The sequence below is a fragment of the Myodes glareolus genome, chromosome 17, assembly GCF_982192425.1.
Source record: "Myodes glareolus chromosome 17, mMyoGla1.1, whole genome shotgun sequence".
In the NCBI taxonomy this organism is placed as follows: domain Eukaryota; kingdom Metazoa; phylum Chordata; class Mammalia; order Rodentia; family Cricetidae; genus Myodes; species Myodes glareolus.
The window spans coordinates 55,362,049-55,379,575 of record NC_142042.1 but is presented as its reverse complement, the minus strand read 5'-3'; the positions used below and the strand labels follow the sequence as shown (position 1 = coordinate 55,379,575).

At 51.2% G+C, this 17,527-nt stretch overlaps 1 protein-coding gene across 3 annotated transcripts in view; it reads right to left on the bottom strand.

Annotated features, from left to right (window-relative positions):
* Nucleotides 1-13,663, bottom strand: part of Vangl1 (VANGL planar cell polarity protein 1) — a 52,155-nt gene extending 38,492 nt beyond the window's left edge. For 2 of the 3 annotated variants that reach the window (XM_085677914.2, XM_085677913.2), the window contains exons 1-2: nt 13,529-13,663; nt 5,137-5,325 (exon numbers count right to left, since the gene is read on the bottom strand). In XM_085677914.2, coding sequence (XP_085534040.1) covers nt 5,137-5,207 — 71 coding nt within the window. In that variant the 5' untranslated portion in view covers nt 5,208-5,325; nt 13,529-13,663. Of the gene's footprint in view, nt 1-5,136; nt 5,326-12,703; nt 12,908-13,528 lie in introns of those variants that run through there. The other variant, XM_087897695.1, reaches the window with a different exon arrangement.
* Between the last annotated feature and the right edge of the window lie 3,864 nt (nt 13,664-17,527).

The following is a 17,527-nucleotide window of genomic DNA, read 5'->3' as shown; positions in this document are numbered from 1 at the left end:
TGAACGCTGACATGGGAACATCCAGGATCTTGGCAACTCTGTCTCACAGCTCCCCGGATAGTACCGGAGTGAACCAGGTAAGAACTTGATATCTAGCACCCTGTCCTCCAGCACCTGCCACTCCACACCAGTGCCTCCCATTTCTCAGACCCCTTGTGCAGACAAGCCACCGTGGGTGCAGAGACTGGGTGGCCCTGCCCTTGGAGAATTTGTCTGGAAGAGAGACAACAGGAATCTACATTTTTCTCACCAGCACCCCAGGCCATCAGGATGCAGGTGACCCAAGGATTATTCCTGAGGACTTTCCCACCCCCTGTTTCGGGGGCGGGCTGGGGGTGGGGACGCTGTGGAAATTCCTACTTAGAAGTCTGCCTATGTGTGAAAAGCCTTGTGAATGGCCGGGGATCAAAATCACGGGATGCTCAGCTGTGTAGCGCTGTAATACACAGTGCATCCTTATTAAAATAGTGGGGCTGGAGAGATGGCTCAACAGTTAAGGGTGCTTACTGCTCTCCCAGAGGTCTGAGTTCTGTTCCCAGCACCCACATCGAGAGACTGGCAAACACCTGTAACTCCTGCTCCTGGGTTCCGTGAGCACCTTTAGGATACACAAACACAGACTCGTAAATAAAAATAAATCTTTTAATTTTGGTAGTGCGTGGATGAAGTAAAGCACACAAGCCCAACCGAGGGTGACCCCGAACAGAGAGGCTCCTATCAGCGCTTCACCAAGTGAGCTAGCTGCTCCCCGTACTGGTCTCACCATAGAAGGGAGTGAGACTCACCACACAGCAGTCCCAGAAATCACTGCTGCTAGTTACTGCTCTGGGCAAGTCTCCAAGTCAAGCCAGGACTTGAGGGTGATGTCCAAGAAAAACACTGTTGATCATCCATCCAGGGCTTTCTAGTTTGCAGAACTACAAAACCTCTAAGAGGTCACTCCACTGCAGAATATACCTCAACGCTCATCTCTGTAGCTCCAGAGGCAGTAACGGGAAAATGGAGATGGAGCTCAGTCGGTAGAGGGCTTGCCTAGCCTTACTGAAGCCCTGGGTTCAATCCCCAGCACCGCATAAAACCAGACAAAACGGCACACACCTGTGACCCTTGGTGACATACAGAATTCGAGGCCAGCCTGGGACAGCAAACTGGTGCTGTAACTTAAAGGGACATCTATCTGTGGCTGTCCATTATCTTGGAAGAGAGCTCCCCAATGATGAAACTGAGAGTCAGGGGTGGGGGTGGGGGCGGAATAAACAGTTTCCTAAGCCAATAAATGGAACATTAAGACACACTCAAGATTTAATGGCCTAAGTGGTCCGCATCACCTGAGGCTCTGGCTGGGCAGCCTCCTCACCCACAGGAATCTGCGTCTTTATCGCTAAATCTGTCTTCCTGATTCCTTGGCCCACAGGAGTAAAGATAAGGCTGTCAGGGCAAAAGATAAGTGTATCTGTGCACTGTGGGTACACAGGCGCGCGAGGGTGGGGAGGGCAAGTGGCAGCAAGCGTGAGGCAACCATGTGCGCAGGCAAATGCAGCATCATTTAGGCAACTTGCTAGCCAAGCTGCAGGGAGCTCTGTGACTCCCTCTTCGGTTTAGCCGGAATGCCTGAGATTCCCACACGGTCCCCACTTACAGTCAGCATTTCCTGGGCAGGCTGTTTCCTCCCGTTCCGTTGCTTGTCCGTTTCTAAATGGGGAAAGCCATCCCACCGGTTACTCCTCCCTTTCCTCCCCTACCACCACCCACTCATTACCTGTCCCCTGCCAGTGGACTGGAGGCCTGCTGGGTGTGGAGAACAAAGAGGCTGATGGGGGGCGGGGCTGGGGCTCCACCACTGCCTGGGCAGCCCTTTTTCAACAATGCATTTTAACACAGTAGCCACATTTTCCTTCCAAAGGTGGCACTCTCTTCCAAAGGACCAACAAGCCTGAAACTTGTCAAGTGGTCCAATATCTATCTGGTAGTCATGTTCCTCTCTGGGCCTCAGTTTCCCCACCTGTAAAATGGTGCCCCGGATCCCCACTATTCTAGGACCGTTGTAAGCAGAGGAGATGGCGACCAGGACAGACCTTGCTCCCAGCAGCTGCTGGCATCAGGAGCCCCACAGGTCAGTCGAGGTTGGCTGCAGTTTGTACTGCTCTCTCGGCAAGCTAACTAACTGGACGCTCTCTGGAGAACGCAGGCATCAGTGACCTCTTTGTCAGATAGCGGGCTCGGGCAGTGGCCAATCCTCCAAGCCCATCACTGTCATCAGGCGCTTCATTATTCTTTTCTGAGTTGGAGCTGCGCTAAAATTACCAAAAGACCAGGTCCCCTTCTTTTCCTACTCCTCCATTCAAACTCCCTGCAAATCATCAAGCAGAGAAGCCTTTACAGGGCATTCCTCAGACCAGAAAGGCCCGAGGCCGCTGGCTCTCTTGCCTGTGGAGGGCCCCTCCACCGCTGGACATTCTTCGCACCCTGGCTGAACACTCCACAGGACCCACTGTGAGTGGGGTACAAACTGTGCCCTGCCGTTCCTATGACCTCTGTAGTCCTCCCCCAGCAAGACAATGCAACAGAAGGGAGGGAGGGGCTTCAAAGATCCACTAAGTGCACTTACACAGCCCTCCAGCTCAAATCCCTCACTCAGCTCCACTCAGAATGGGCACTCAACAATATTCCCTGACCAACCGTTGGGAAGCAGAACTCCACTCGGGCCTCCCAGTAGGAGCTCCACAGCGTTCCTTGATCAATTGATTAAAAGCCTCGGCCCCAACTTGCATCTGCCAAGTACTTTCCACAAGGGAACAAGGAAGAACTAAGCGTTCTGCGTGTCATCTTAATTGAAAGTTATAGTCTCTTACAGTTCCCATAACAGCACTAGAGCCATGCATCTCGGGGACCCCAGGAGGTCCGGGGAAGCAGCAGCAAGCAGCAATGGGCCTGGGAGGTGTACATCTTGCTGGATGTGCAGACAAAAGAAGCCGGGGCTGGCTCCATTCAGAATTTTGTAAGCCACCCTCCTCTCCTGCTCACCCCAAGCTCCCAAGAAACCCCAAATTTCTACTCATACCATATGGATGAGGAAGCCTGACATCCCAACAACCCAGCTGCTTTTTCCAGTTCGGTCCAAAAAAAGCATATATTTGAAAACAGCTGTTTCTGGTATTTTAGAACAAATCTGTTAAGCTCGCCCACTGATCAAAATCTGTGATCATTTCTAAAACCAGGGGAAGAAGGGGGTTCTGACTTTCTCAGGATCCGGGCTGTAGAACGTCACCCCCAAAGTGCCCACTCCGCGCCTTCTGTCCTCACTGGGGAAAAGAGCTGGGCTCCAGCACTGGGAGCTATACAAAAAATGCAGGAATGTTTGGAAAAGAAAGCAATTAAAAAGAAGAAGAACCACCCAGAAGCCTATTTCTTTGAAATAATGTCGTCCCGTGAGCACAGTCTTGAAAAACTTCCTTTTATGCTTTTATTTCATTCGTTTTACCTTTCTGAAGACAGGGTCTCACTGCGGAGCCCTGCCTGGCCTGGAAGTTGCTACTTGTCAGGTAGACCAGGCTGGCCTCCAACTCATAGCTAGCACACCTCTGTCCCCTACATGCTAGTACTAAAGGCCTCTGCTCCCTTATCGGGGTCCATTCACTCTTTTTTTAAAAAAAAAAAATTACAAACTCCACATTGGTGGAGAAAAATCAAGTTTACATGGACAAGTCGCCACCTCCCAGGCGCCACTGCCGAGAGCCCCTTCCATGACACTCCAACAGCCTGGAAAACACATGGAGGCTTCTTTCCCGGCATGGCCATCCATGCAGGAGCCACAAAACATATATCCTAACCTGAAATCTCACTCTGGGCACAGCTCCTCATATGGTGATCTGCTCAGGGACAGGAGCCATCACCAGGGCAGTAACCATTCCATACAGCACACAGCTGTGGCCACAGGTGACCCTCTGAGCACAGCTGTGGCCACAGGTGGCCCTCTGAGCACAGCTGTGGCCACAGGTGGCCCTCTGAGCACAGCTGTGGCCACAGGTGGCCCTCTGAGCACAGCTGTGGCCACAGGTGGCCCTCTGAGCACAGCTGTGGCCACAGGTGACCCTCTGAGCACAGCTGTGGCCACAGGTGACCCTCTGAGCACAGCTGTGGCCACAGGTGACCCTCTGAGCACAGCTGTGGCCACAGGTGGCCCTCTGAGCACAGCTGTGGCCACAGGTGGCCCTCTGAGCTAGGGGCAGTCGTCACCTTCGAACACAGGTGGCTGAAATACCAAGGCTAAACAGCATGGACGCAGCTACTAGCGAGAGGCCTCCTACTATGGCCGAGCTCCTCATTTCCCAAGCACAGCTCATTCAGTCTAGGAGACGGGCTCTCCATACCCATTTCACAGAGGAGGAGACCCCTCACCTGTTGTGTTCTTACCCTGCACAGTACAATACCACCCACGGCATCATTGACGTGTCCGTTCGTCCATCCGTCCCTGTGTCCCGCCACTCAGCAAGCATTCTGCAGGCCAGAATGCACATGGCGCTCTGAGTACCAAAGCGGGCCTGTTTCGATCGGCAAGGCTGGAGAGTTGGGTCCCACCACGCAGGTCAGTGTTTGCAAACCCTGAGCTTGCTCTCTTGGAAGACTAGTCAAAGAGAGATCGGATGCTAGGCCAATCATGCCCACGTGTGGGTGTCGGCGGGCAGGTGTGCACGTCTGTGTCCCCCTCCCACCCCTCGCCCCCCTTATGCTCCACCCCATGCCCGAGAGAGCCTCAGGGCAGAGGCTTAATGGCCCGTGAGTCAGCAGCTCTGGGTGAAGGGAGAAATTAACACCTACTTTTTAACTTTCATTCACAGACTTGGTAAAGTTTTAGAAGAACTACATCTATGAGAAGGACTTAGAAATGAGAACCATTTCCACTGCTGGGAAAACTTTAATTTAAAACCAATTGTGAGAAATTAAGGTCATCAACTCTAATGGCGGCTATAAAATGTAAATTGGCAGAGCCGAGTCTCAGGGAGCCTGTCAGCTGCTCTTACAGCTTGGCTTCTCAAGCACCAGCCGGCTGAACCCTTAACATCCTCAGCCCTTAGGGCAGACTGTTGAAAACCTAATTCCCAAAGAGAAGGGCGGACTGATGCTTTGCTTACATACCCTTGCCGGTGAGATTTCTTTGAATGGCTTGAGTAGTAGGAATATCCAGAATATGTGGATTCGGTATCCATAGCAATGGCGAGCTTCCCCGGATGGCGGACGGTGCAGGCTCTCTTCTTCCACGAGCAGTCTCACCGGCTCGCTCCGAAAGCCTTGTGGGCCTCAGAGACGCTGCTCTTCAACAGGACTCTGGGAAAGGGAGAAAATGGAGAGATTAATCCTCAGAAATCAATCTTAAGAGGGTGGAAAGATAAACCGACAATAGCCGACTCTCCTCGGAGGTTCCCGTTATGGAATAAGTAAGCATAACACTCAAACCTTCAAACGGGGCTGCTGCTCACTGAGGAACAAGCTTCGCAGGTGTCCGAGAGGTGAGAGGGGTACCAAGCATGCTGGACCCCATCACAACCACAGGAAGAAGGCTTGGGAGAAGCCTAGGCATTGAGACATTTATTTCTCATGGCTTTGGCTGTAGGAACTGCTTCTCACACCAACCCCCAGACAAATGTCTATCCCACCCCCAACTGTCAGTTATAAAAACAACTCCCAGGGAAATCGCTTATTCAGCATTTTGGCCATCGTTTCCAAAAGTCAATTAAAGGTTTTTTTTTTCCCTTAGTCTCTTCGAGACTCCAAACACCTAGAAATTTACCTTAGATAATTAAAAATCAACAACCACCACAATTGCCTTGCTGCTTATGATAATAAAAAGCCAGAAGCAATGTAAATGCCTCCCCAAGCCAAGGAATAGCTAGGGGGAAATTATGATTTAGTCAGTCAAAGAAAATATCATGTATCCGTATAAAATGACAATTATGAAGAATGGAGATTTTTAATAAGCAGGAAACAGGACTGCAGGTAGCCAGTGAGCCTACACAACTTTTACAATGATGTACGGAAGGGCAGGGACTGCTACCCGGGGACATCAGGAAAGGTGATTTATTAGTTGCAAGGTCCTAGGTCCTTTCCCACTTCCCGCAAATATTGCTCTGCAATAAAAATAAATTGGAAACACTTGTGAGCCCATTCCTGAGCCTCCACATGCTCAGCCTTCACTTCTAGCAAGTCTGATCTAGAGTTCTGCCTCTGACTGCACCCCTCTCCCAGGCCTGGTCTAGGCCCCGCAGGGTTTCCCACCCTGCAGTGTCCTGGAGGCTAAAACTCAAACAGGGCCAGTGTGACGAAGTGTGCGAAGAAAACAAAGGAGTTGCAAAGTCCACACCCTGCCCCAGTGCAGGGAGGCTCGGGTCCCAGACCACAGCAACAGCTCAGACTGGGAGACATTTCCAACTGGGAGCGTTAACCAGGCCTGGACGTCACAGCTGCACAGTTACACTGACCCAGAGTCTACAAGTGGCATTCTCTTCCTTCCTGGATGGAAGATGCTTCCTAAAGAGACCCCGTGCCTAGGGGCTACCTGCCTTGTTCTAGATGCCTCAACTCATGATTTCGCTAGGAACTGACCTCAGAGCACTAATTGTTCATGTTAAAAAAAAAAAGATCTCCCCCACTCTCTAATGTGATTAAAAGCTAAAAGCGATGAAAATGTCCCCTAAACCAAGGGCACATATGGCCCAGTCAACCCCAAACTAGCACACGTCGGTAGGAAATGATAATTATGGAGTCAAACCCCAAGGCCACTCCTTGCCCTCCTGCTCCACCCAGGCCTTTCTCTCGGCACTGACGCGTCCAGTTCATGTCCGTGTTATTAAGGAGCCGGGAGACCCTGCTCAGGAGTGCTGGAGCCACAGAGCTGTGACCGGACAGAGACCTGGCCCTTTCCCTGGCCCTGCTGGTGGCCGGCCAGTTCCACTCATAGCCTTCCTTCTCTACTGCTTGGTCTTCTTTCCCGTATCAGGTTGTTACTTAACAGCCACCTGTCAGCAAGAGCCAAAGCCTAGTCATGGGGAAGCCTAGAGCCCAGGCCATGCTTAGACACCTGTGATCAGCCCCTCTCTTGCCTTCTTGAATCCAAATCTGCTCACTCATCACTCGCAAGCCGCCAGCTCCCATAGCAGAGATATAAACAGACACAGACTCGACTTGCTTCCTAGCTGTGGGGCCTCAGTCAAATGATGAAACCTCTTTGAAGTCCCATCTATAAAATGTGAGCATCAGGAGCGTTTTGATGACTATACGAGCGCACGGAGGTAACAGGAACCAGCATGGGCACCAGATGCGCAGGGTAAGTAAAAGTGGGTGGCTCCAAGAGCTTCTTTCGGAGATTTCTAAACTCCAAGATCTTCTATGGAGGGCACCTTCCTCTAGGCTTTCCCACCCAAGGCATACCTGCTGCGGGCAGAATGGGGCTGCCTCTCAGGCGGCCTGCTCACCCACCAGCTTGTGTACTGGAAGAAGAAGGCAGTTTGATCTTGGCGCTGTGGGTTTCCTACCTAGTAAAAGGAAGTCAAGCAGCCTACTTGGGAGGAAGGCGGTGAGGGTACAGACTAAATGTGAAACCAATCAGGCACTCTCAAAACATTAGCTTGGCTCCAGGACTGTCTCCCAGGGACTTCACCAGCCATTCACCAAGCTTTCAGAAGGCAGGGGTCTCCCTCCTTTCTGCCCTGGGCTATGTTCCTTTCTCACTGGCCTTCTGGCTGGCAGACAAGCACCCCTAGGGAGATACAGCCAGGATAGGGAGCCTAGCAGCAACCAATCCTCTTTCCTTGATAGCCACTGGCCCAGCTCTCTGCTGACTTACAGATTCCAAAATTTGCCTCCTTCGTCAGAAAGCTGACCATTCTCTACATTCATAATTAACTCCCCTCATCCTGACACTTGCTTCTTCTACCTTCCGGCCTGTAACTTCTGATTTCTCACCAGCAATCGAGGGGCATCTTAGAGGAAGGTAGCTCCAACCCAGAACACCACGAGTGAGTCTGTGTTCGTACCGCCTTGCTGTCATACCACAGGTCAAATGCTTCTGCTCTGTCCCATGCCCAAGTCCCCAGTAAAATGACATCATTAATATTCCCTTCTCAAGGTCATTATGAGGAATAAACAAGACTCCTGAGGTATAATCTCTCGCGCACAGACCCCAAATCTCGCTCGCTTCTCCCTCTGCGGAAGGTCATCATCATTCTTTGTCCTCATTACAATGTGGACCATCCATTAAGGCAACGCCAGGCATGTCCCACAGAGGAAATCCCAGCTCTCAACAGACCCCCTCTGGAAAACGTCTCTTCCTAACTGTACCAACTACCCTTGCCCAGGTTTTCTCCAAAGAGAGGAATCTTGAATGCGATCCAGCCTGACCCCATACCTGCTGCCACTAAATCCTCCATCCTTCCCCCTTCATTGAAGAAACTCTCAGTTGGCCAGAGACTGCCTTGAGTCTCCAAAGGTCACCCTTGTCCTCTTTCTCCTGGCCCATCTTGACCCTTTGACTCACCCCTTCATATTTCATGAGCAGCCTCCAAACCCTGCTCAGTGACAGAGGGATGGCTTCAACAGGGGCACACCATCTCCCTCGTTAAGTTTCACCGATGTCTAGCTTCTAACTCGATGGCCCTTGTACTGTCTGTTGCCCCTTCTCCTCTAACACATCTTCCTACAATCCCACCCCCTATCAGGTTTTCACCCCGTTATTCTTCAACATCTCTGGTGATAGACACACTCCTCAGAGTCAGGAGCAATGGTCCCCTCACCCAAAGATTATGAACGCTTCCTGAAAACTAAAACCAAATGCTCCCTTTTTCTGCTCTTTCAGCTCTGGTCCACAGTTGTGCTCTTCTGTCTTGTCTTGGTCTTCCTACTGTCCTCGGCCTGGCCTGTGATGCTGCCAGCCTAGTCAGTGGATGGACCCACTCTTGGTGTTTTCAGCACTCTCTCCGGTCCATCCACGCATCCCAGCAACGCCAAGCTCCACCTGTCCTCAGGTCCGCCCTATCCACTCACAGCTCACAGCAGAGAGACAGCCTCGAGAACACCTCCGGGTTTCCAGGTTTCCTCACCTGACCCAGCCCACACAGAGCCTGGCCTTCCTAAGTCTCTCTGCTTTCACCATGGTTACCAGCTCTTGCCTCATCCTAAGATCTGAGTGAGCAGTCAGGAGGGTAACTAATAAAAGGCAGGGTGAACTCCTTCCAGAAAAGGGCTCGACCTCAGGTAGAGGCTCCCACTTGAGTTAATTAAGGCACACATTCCCATGTTCATCTCTGAAAGGAACTAACCAAGTGTACGAGGGACACCTTTATCAGCAAAGACAATAAAGTAAGGAAAAGACGTCCCTTTCCCTGGGCAGCAAGCTAATGAGAGGTTGCTGTGCCCAGACTGGGATAGGGGCAGGTAGGGGTGTAGACGGGGAATCCTTGAACCTGCAGCTGTCTATCATACCAGCCCCTGACAGGACCTGCACTGGGTAGTAGACAAACTGGCTTCACCTCTATCCCCACCTGCTTCAAATTCCCTATGGTGTTCCCTGGACTTTAAAACACAGAAACTTGGGGCCAGAGAGATGGCTCAGAGGTTAAGAGCACTGACTGTTCTTCCAGAGGTCCTGAGTTCAATTCCCAGCAATCACATGGTGGCTCACAATCATCTGTAATGAGATCTGGTGCCCTCTTCTGGCCTGCAAACATACAGACAGAACACTGTATACATAATAAATAAATAAATCTTTAGAAAAAAAAAACCACAGAAACTTTCATTTGATCAGCAGTCTTGCCAGCTGTTCCAGCTCCTCTGGGGCCCGGTTCATTCCAGCCCCAGGACCTTAGAGAGTCCAGTTTATCTGCTGGGGCTCGTTCTTTTCCCACCCACCATTTTGGCTAATTCCTCTCCGTTTAAACACACTTCTTTGGCAGGCCCTTGTTGACCCTCCAGTCCGCACCTGGCCAGCCCACCACCTGCATTCCCCCTACAGATCTCCCAAGTTACACATTCACTTGGGTGGCAACTGAGCATCAGGCTCCCTGAAGAGGCTCCTGGGGTGCAGGGACCGTGTTCCTTACCCTCTCCCCAGCTGCTGGCAAACAAGAGGCACATTAATAAATATTTGCTAAATGGATGAGGAGAATGTCCTGAGACGTGCCTGTTTCAGGACACGGAGGCACGCCTTTACCATAGAAGAAAGCCTGCAGAGAGCAGGTAAAGGGGAGACCTGGGGACTATCCGGAAGGAAGCTACACCGTTGGTGCACAGGGCAGCTTGCTTAGCAACAGAACATATGGTCCAGATGGGCTCAGGGATGACCAGCACCATTGCTTCAGCTACTATCCTGCCCTGGTCTGGGCCGGAATACACCAAACCACAGGGCCTGGGGAACATTGCCGAGACAGCATCTCACAGTGTGCACTGAACGTTCCCCCGCCACCCTGGACTAAAACAAGGTGAAAGTCGGTGACCTCAAGGAGAATCTTCCCCTAAAGTCACATTTACTCCTATAAAATACATGGCTCCTACTTGAAAGAAAGACAGGGCTCAGGGGGAAAAAATCATATAAGGGAAATAACAGGTTATAATAATGACCATGGTAAACGGAAGCTAGCCTCTATGAAAAGGAAGTTATAAGAACCTCTCAACAGTTTCTACCCAGAGCGATTAATTACAGGCAACTCTTGGGGCTCTACTTGGGAAGGGGAAAAGCTACTGCACAGGGCATCCAGAGAGTAGCACATGCGGGTTCACTTGGAGGCTCTCGGGCGCGGAAGGACGGCGCGGAGGGGCGTGGCTAAGACGCCTTGCTGAACTCGCACCTGTAAATCATAGAATAAGATCCAAGACGGTGGCAGGAGGCTCTGCAGAGCTCAGGCGCCTGTGACAAAGCCATGACCCTCTCCCAGCAGGAGAACTCCTCAAAATGCACGGCTGAGGGCCACTGTTCACCGGGGAAAGAAAATGCCAGCCTCATTTTACCTGGCTTGCCAGAGTTCAACTTGCACTCCCAGACCAACTGCGATTAAGTGAGTCTTTAATCACCTCTGGACCATCTCTGGGCAGCCGGGCACAGATTGCTGAAGAGCTGTGGATAGTTACTGTGTCTATGATGGATTTTTTTTTCAAGCAAACCCTTGCCCCCTCCTAGATCTGGAAGCCCCAGAAACAGATCTGATGCACTCCACATATTCCACGGTGCCAGGTACAGTGCTCTAAGTGGGACTGGGGTGGGAGATGGGTGGAGACGGAGCAGCAGAGGATGCGGGCAGCTTTTCTTCTGACTCCAGGAGGACCTAGACCGCTATCAGCACGAGTCCAGTCATAGCCACTGAATTTGTCCTCTTTATGGGCAGCTTCAGAGCAATCATGCCTGTGTGCAGCAGAGGCTCTGGGCACAGGCACTTCACGCCACAGCAATGATGGCAGTTCCAGTCTGACAACAAGTGCTTACTGTGTGTTAAGACTGAGGTCACTTGCATGAAATACCTCAATCCTCAGAACAACCTTAAAGGGACAAAAGAGAAGGCTATGGTGCAGTTAAGAAAACAGGGTCTCACACACACAAGCAAGCGCCCCCACTTGAACTACAGGAGTCTGCTTTTAGAGAGCCCAGGAAAACTGAAAGATATGTAGCAATTACCAGAATTGTTTGTTTGCTTAGAGAAGGCAACAATAGTGAATTGTTCCAAACCACATATAACCTTAAAAAGAATCCTGCAGTTCAATGCCTACTCACAGGCTCAGTGGGGGGGGGGGGGGGGGAAGTGGAGCTTGGGGATGGACAGGACCGGACTTTAAGGAGAAAGGAAGTTCATCTCAAGCAGCCTCCATCCCAGGTGAGACCTCTGATTATTAACCAGTATAATCAGGGCCCATTCAACCCAAACTACAGCAGAGGCAAAGTAGGGTGTGCCTTTAGGGGGATAAACAAAAGAGTATTCGCCACAGTCAACACATTAATTCAACAGAGGGTGTCCCGGAATTGTTGCTCGGTAAGGAAACTTTTCAATTTCCTGTATGGTTCCGTCCTGTTGCTCAATAAATATGACAATAAAAACGAGACTTGGCAAGCAGTCTCAAAAATATGACACCCTCACAATTCTCCCATTTTATTTACAAATTAAGTTGTCACCAAGTCACACTGTCGGCGCAGCAACTCTGAAAATTTTCACACTGGGTGTTTTTGGCTAATCATACTGGGAGTCATCAACCTTTGGAAATGCTAAACGCACCTGGATATTTCTTTGAAATGTAGAATAAAACAGTTTCCTCCCACACATCAAAGCCCCAACTATATCACATTGATTTAATTCAATTCTAAAAACTCTAATTAGTGGTTCCATAAAATGGCTAATTATGCCTCCCTGGGTTCAGACAGTTTCTGCCATCTCACTTACAGAGCCCAGGAGCTGTGTAATCAACACACCCACTGGAAGGAGAAGGCTAATTAACATTGTCGATTGGTGACACAACTTACAATATTTTTCAGTAAACCCTGTAAAAGGCATAAACATGTCAGTGAAAACACTAATTCTCACAGCTTGCTAGCTTTTGGAATTAGCCTGTAAGAACGCATGCATCCTGACCATAGCCCCTCAAAAGGGTTTTAACTAGACGCACGCGCCAAACACACAATCGTCATGATAAACAGCCCTGACATCTCCCCATGACTTCAGAAGGAGCTCACCTTCCCAGTGTGGGCATCATACCCGGTTTGGAGAAGTGAAAACTGAGATTGCCCGGCTCCAAGTCTCCCCTGCTCATCACCCAGCCGCCAAGCTGTGTGGCTCCGCCCCACTCCTGCTTCCACCGCCGACGCTTTTAAATTTTTTAAAAAGCTTCACAGGTCTCTGGACGCGTTGCTTGGGGGCAGTTCAATGGCTGCGGGATGAAATGAGGTCCTACCGGTGCTTCCCGGGCACGGCGAGGTTGCCCCGGACAGGGACTCCTCCTCGGGCTGGGACTGGCTGCACGCCTCTGCTCCGCCCCGGCGCTTTTGAAAGTAAACTCCTACCTGCCTGTTGCGCTCAGCGAGCGCAGCGGGCCGCGCCCCCCAGGCCTCCAGGGCTGCGGTTTTGTGAGTGAAATGTGAAACGTAAGCCAGCTCCGTCCCGGTACTCGAGTACCGGCCAGGTGACCCCGGGAGCTGGCTTGGACCCCGATCGCGTCCTGCCCTGCGCGGCGCATTTTGCCGCCCGCTGCCTCGGACACGCCGTCATTTGCCCGCTGCTGCCCCGGCATGCGCACCCAGGGGCGCACTCCAAAGGCCAGCCAAGGCAAAGTAACGTCCGAGGTAGCATAGGCAGCCCCGGGACTCGGAGAGAGCACGGGACAGGGATGGAAGGACCCGGGTGCCGGGAAGCGCGACCCGAAGCGGCCCGGGGGGCTCCTGGCCCGAGGCCCCGAACCCAGATCCGAGTGCTGGGGAGCAGGGACAAGCGCAGTTGGGCCTGACCTCCCGCCCAACTCAGTCCCCTGCCGCCGCGCCGCGCCCGCTTCTCCCCGGACTCACCCCGGCGCCGGCCAGCCTTGCTCCACGCCCGCGCTCTTGCTGCAGCGCCCCGGCTCCGCGGCCTGCGCTGGGCTGCAGTGGAGGCACAGCCCCGCCGCGGTCGCCGCTCTCTGCTGCTTTCCGCTTCCTGTCCCGGCGCCGCCCCGCAGCCCCAGCCCAGCCCTGCTAGCCCAGCGCGGCGGCCAGCCAAGAGCTGCAAGCGCTGCGGCCCCCGCGGCCGGCCCGGCCCACCTGCAGCTGAGGGCGGGGCGGGTCTCCCAGGTCTCTCTCTCTCTCTCTCTCTCTCTCTCTCTCTCTCTCTCTCTCTCCTCTCTCTCTGTCTCTGTCTCTGTCTCTCAATCTCTTGTTCTCTCACTGCTTGACTAAGGGCTGACACCCCAACTCCCATGTGCACACAGGAACACATAGTCCAGCAACCGCGTCCTGAATATATGATCCAAGGGTATGATCCAAGGGATGTTGTCTCCCCACCAGCACCCCAACATTCTCTCTCTCTCTCTCTCTCTCTCTCTCTCTCTCTCTCTCTCTCTCCTTTCCTCCCTCTCTCTCTCCTTTCCTCCCTCTCTCTCTCTCTCTCTCTCTCTCTCTCCTTTCCTCCCTCTCTCTCTCTCTCTCTCTCTCTCCTTTCCTCCCTCTCTCTCTCTCTCTCTCCAATTGTGCATAAAAGTCGAGCCCTCTCGTTATTTTTCATCACCAAAGCTTCAGCTCACATATTCACCGGTGGCTCCAGAACCAACTTCTACCCCTCCCCCAGACTCATACATATTTCAGCTCACATAACTCCAATGTAGCCCAAGAGATGACCCAAGCAATAACCACAAACGCCCACACCTCTCCAGCAGCTTCTCCCTGCCCCTCTCCTACCAGAGCAGGCATGCCCTGCTCTTCCTGGTCTTCTGGAAACGGCCTGAAGAGCGCATCTCTAAAGGCGGAGAGCCAAAAGTTCCCAACTGACTAAGACCACTTCCCTCGCTGAGCCTCCCTTCCCTGCCTGGACAGTGGTAATAACGCTAATGTTGACCTTGAAGGGTTGTAGTGAGAATCCTAGAAAGTGCTGAGCGGTTGGCAGCTGTGAGTGTGTGTGTGTGTGTGTGTGTGTGTGTGTGTGTGTGTGTGTGTGTGTGTGTGTGTGTAATATTTGCACCCTTCGTTCTTGGTTTGAATAGAATCCGTGCCCAGAATGACAGATCTACTGCTGCCATGGCAAAAGCTCGCAGGAGGGCATGCACAGCAGGAAGTGCTGAGTTTGCAGTTTGTCTGCAGGAATGCTGGGAGTGATTCAGTTTGGAAAACTCAGGCTCCTTCAGAAGCACCCTTCTTCAGGAACCTGCAACCTCGAGAAGCCCTTGCTCCTCACCCTCCTCTTTTCCCCACACCTCCATACCCCATTTTCTCCACTATACATGCCACTTCCTTCCAAGTAAACCCAGATGTCTAAGGTAGCTGACAGATATTCCCCACTCCTCGCCACCAGACTCCACTGGTAACTCCAGAGTCCAAGTAAAGCCAACTGTCTGTCCAACATGATCAGCTGCTAAGGTAGGTAGAGAACTCTGGAAATTGAGTCTCATTCATCTTAACTTTTAGAACCTTCCAAGAGGTTCCTGGGGCTCCTGTGTACTACGAAGAGCCGCCTGAATTGTCATGGAGTGGAATTGCAGCTCATTTTAGGAGATTAGGTTGAATAACCTAGGATGCTTTTTGTGTGTTGGGAGGGAGGGCGGGAAGAGAAGGATCGTCCAAAATAAACAGTTGTAAATAATTAATTCAGCTTTTACATGCCTTTTGTTTTTACCCAGCAACCTAGAGTTTCAGAGCTGAAAAGTTCAGCTGAAGACGTTCAGACGCTGAGTGGCAGGTCCAACGGCCCAGCATCGCACTGGAACAACCCAAGTCACCCGTGGCAGAGCTGTCAGTGCCGCTGGCCTTTCATCTTAGGGAGCCTCCTCCAGCTTTTTACCTTTATCAATAATGAAGGTGGCACCGTGGGCACCATCTGCTACTCTTTATTTTGCTAATTCGTTTGTTCCAACTAATTCGTTTGTTCCAAACTGAACAGGGGAAGAGGGACGGTATGTACCGGTGGTTCTCAGAACTTCAGCCTAACTCCATGCAACATCTGCATTTCCCCCTTCTTCCTTTCTCCTTTCCGTTTTTCCCAAGGCTTGTAAGGTTGTAACCTGCTGTGATCTGTCTACCAAGACCCAGGTGTCGTGAGACAAAACGTTTCCTGGGGAGATGCAACACACAGGTCTACTCAGCTCAGACAGAGAACCTTGCCGGATGAAAGTGCACATACCACCAAGGCCAGCTTGGTAACCAGTGAGTTTTATTGGTGTTCCTTACAGGAGTATGGATGGGGGAGGGGGTTAGAGAAGCAGAATGGCTGCATCACCAGAGCCCACCGCAGCCTGAGTGACAGGTCACAAAGCTGGGAACTTGCATTGCAGTGCACAGCCTGTAGGCAGCTTGACAGGTTGGAGAGGGTCCTTTTCAGGTGCCTCAGTTGCTCCAAACCTCTTCCAGGCAGCTCAGCTGGTTTCTGCTTCTTCCAGACAACTGGTCTGGTCTCAGAGTCTTCTTTCTGGCTTGGCCCTGTTCCTCTGAGAAGGACTCTCAGTTTTTATTGCTTCCTCTGGCAGGGAGGGACTTAGTGAATCTAGTCAATTTCAGGGACTTCCTGAAACTATTTTGAATTGTGTATCTTCCTGCTTAAGGAGCTTCCCTGAAGGATGGGCTGTTTTAGCTCTAGAGGAAATTTACATAACACCAACTCATATCCCCAGCTAGAGAAAGCCCCCTCCAATTCTCTAACCAGAATGTTACCACCTCCCAAGCACTCTAGGCTTTTTTATTTATTGGTTTTTTTTTGTTTGTTTGTTTGTTTTTTGAGACAGGATCAACCTAGGCTACCGTTAAATTCCTGATCTTGATTTCTTCACCTCCTGCATGCTGAGATTACAGTGCCAGCATATCTGGCCTGGTCCCCACCCCATCACAGACCTTCCCACAGACTGTGTGCTTTATTTTATTATTATTATTATTATTATTATTATTGAAATTCATTTTAAATTATAGGCATATGTGTACAACAGTTGGGGTGGGGGCATGCCCACCTATGAATGCAGCTGCCAGAGGGGTCCAGAAGAGAGTGTCATATTCTTTGGAGCTGGAGTTACAGGTGGTGAGCCACCCTCTATGGTTGCTGGGAACAATTGATTGAAAAGTCAGGACATACCTGAAGTAAGTTAACAGCAAAAGATGCTGAAGACACTATGTTAAATGTGGATAATACTTTCACTGAAGTCAACTATCTCTCCTCCAGAACTCAGAAGCTAACAGGAAAAACAAAGCAAAAACAGGACTTAAATGAGAAACATCTCAATAGAAAAACTCATAAACATCAGTTTGTGTACGCAGTAAATCAAAACCTGGCCCCTTGCAAGAACAGATGCTGCTAACCTCTGGGCTATCTCCCCAGCTCTATACATCCCAGTTTAAAAGAGACAGTGGGAGACTGTCATGCCCACACTTAGAGAACTCTTGAGGGGGGGGGGGTAAAAGGGCTCCTCGTGAGGACTGTGGAGGTCCCAAGCTCACTTTACTAGACATTTCTCCTAGACCACACCCCAGAATTAGAGCTAGCACACAGAGGGAAGACAGGGAAGCTGCAAAGTAAATAATAGAAAAATTAACATCCGTAAATATTTCAACTGGGAAATGGAACTGATCATTTAAAGGGCCATTAAATGTAAAAAGCTATGCATATGTTTGGTGTCTTTTTGTTGTTGCTCACGCTGGTGCTGAGCCTAGGTGGCCTGTCCCGGGGAGGGGTCAGTTCATCTTCCCCTTGAGGAAGGAGAGAAGGAAAATAGTCTCAGGTGGAGGGTGACGGCAGGAAGAAGAAAAGCCTCTCTCAAGTGCTGAGTCAATGGGCCAGCAGTGTGTCTGTCTGACTGCGGGCATGGGTGTGGAGGGAGCAGCACCCGGAATCCAGTC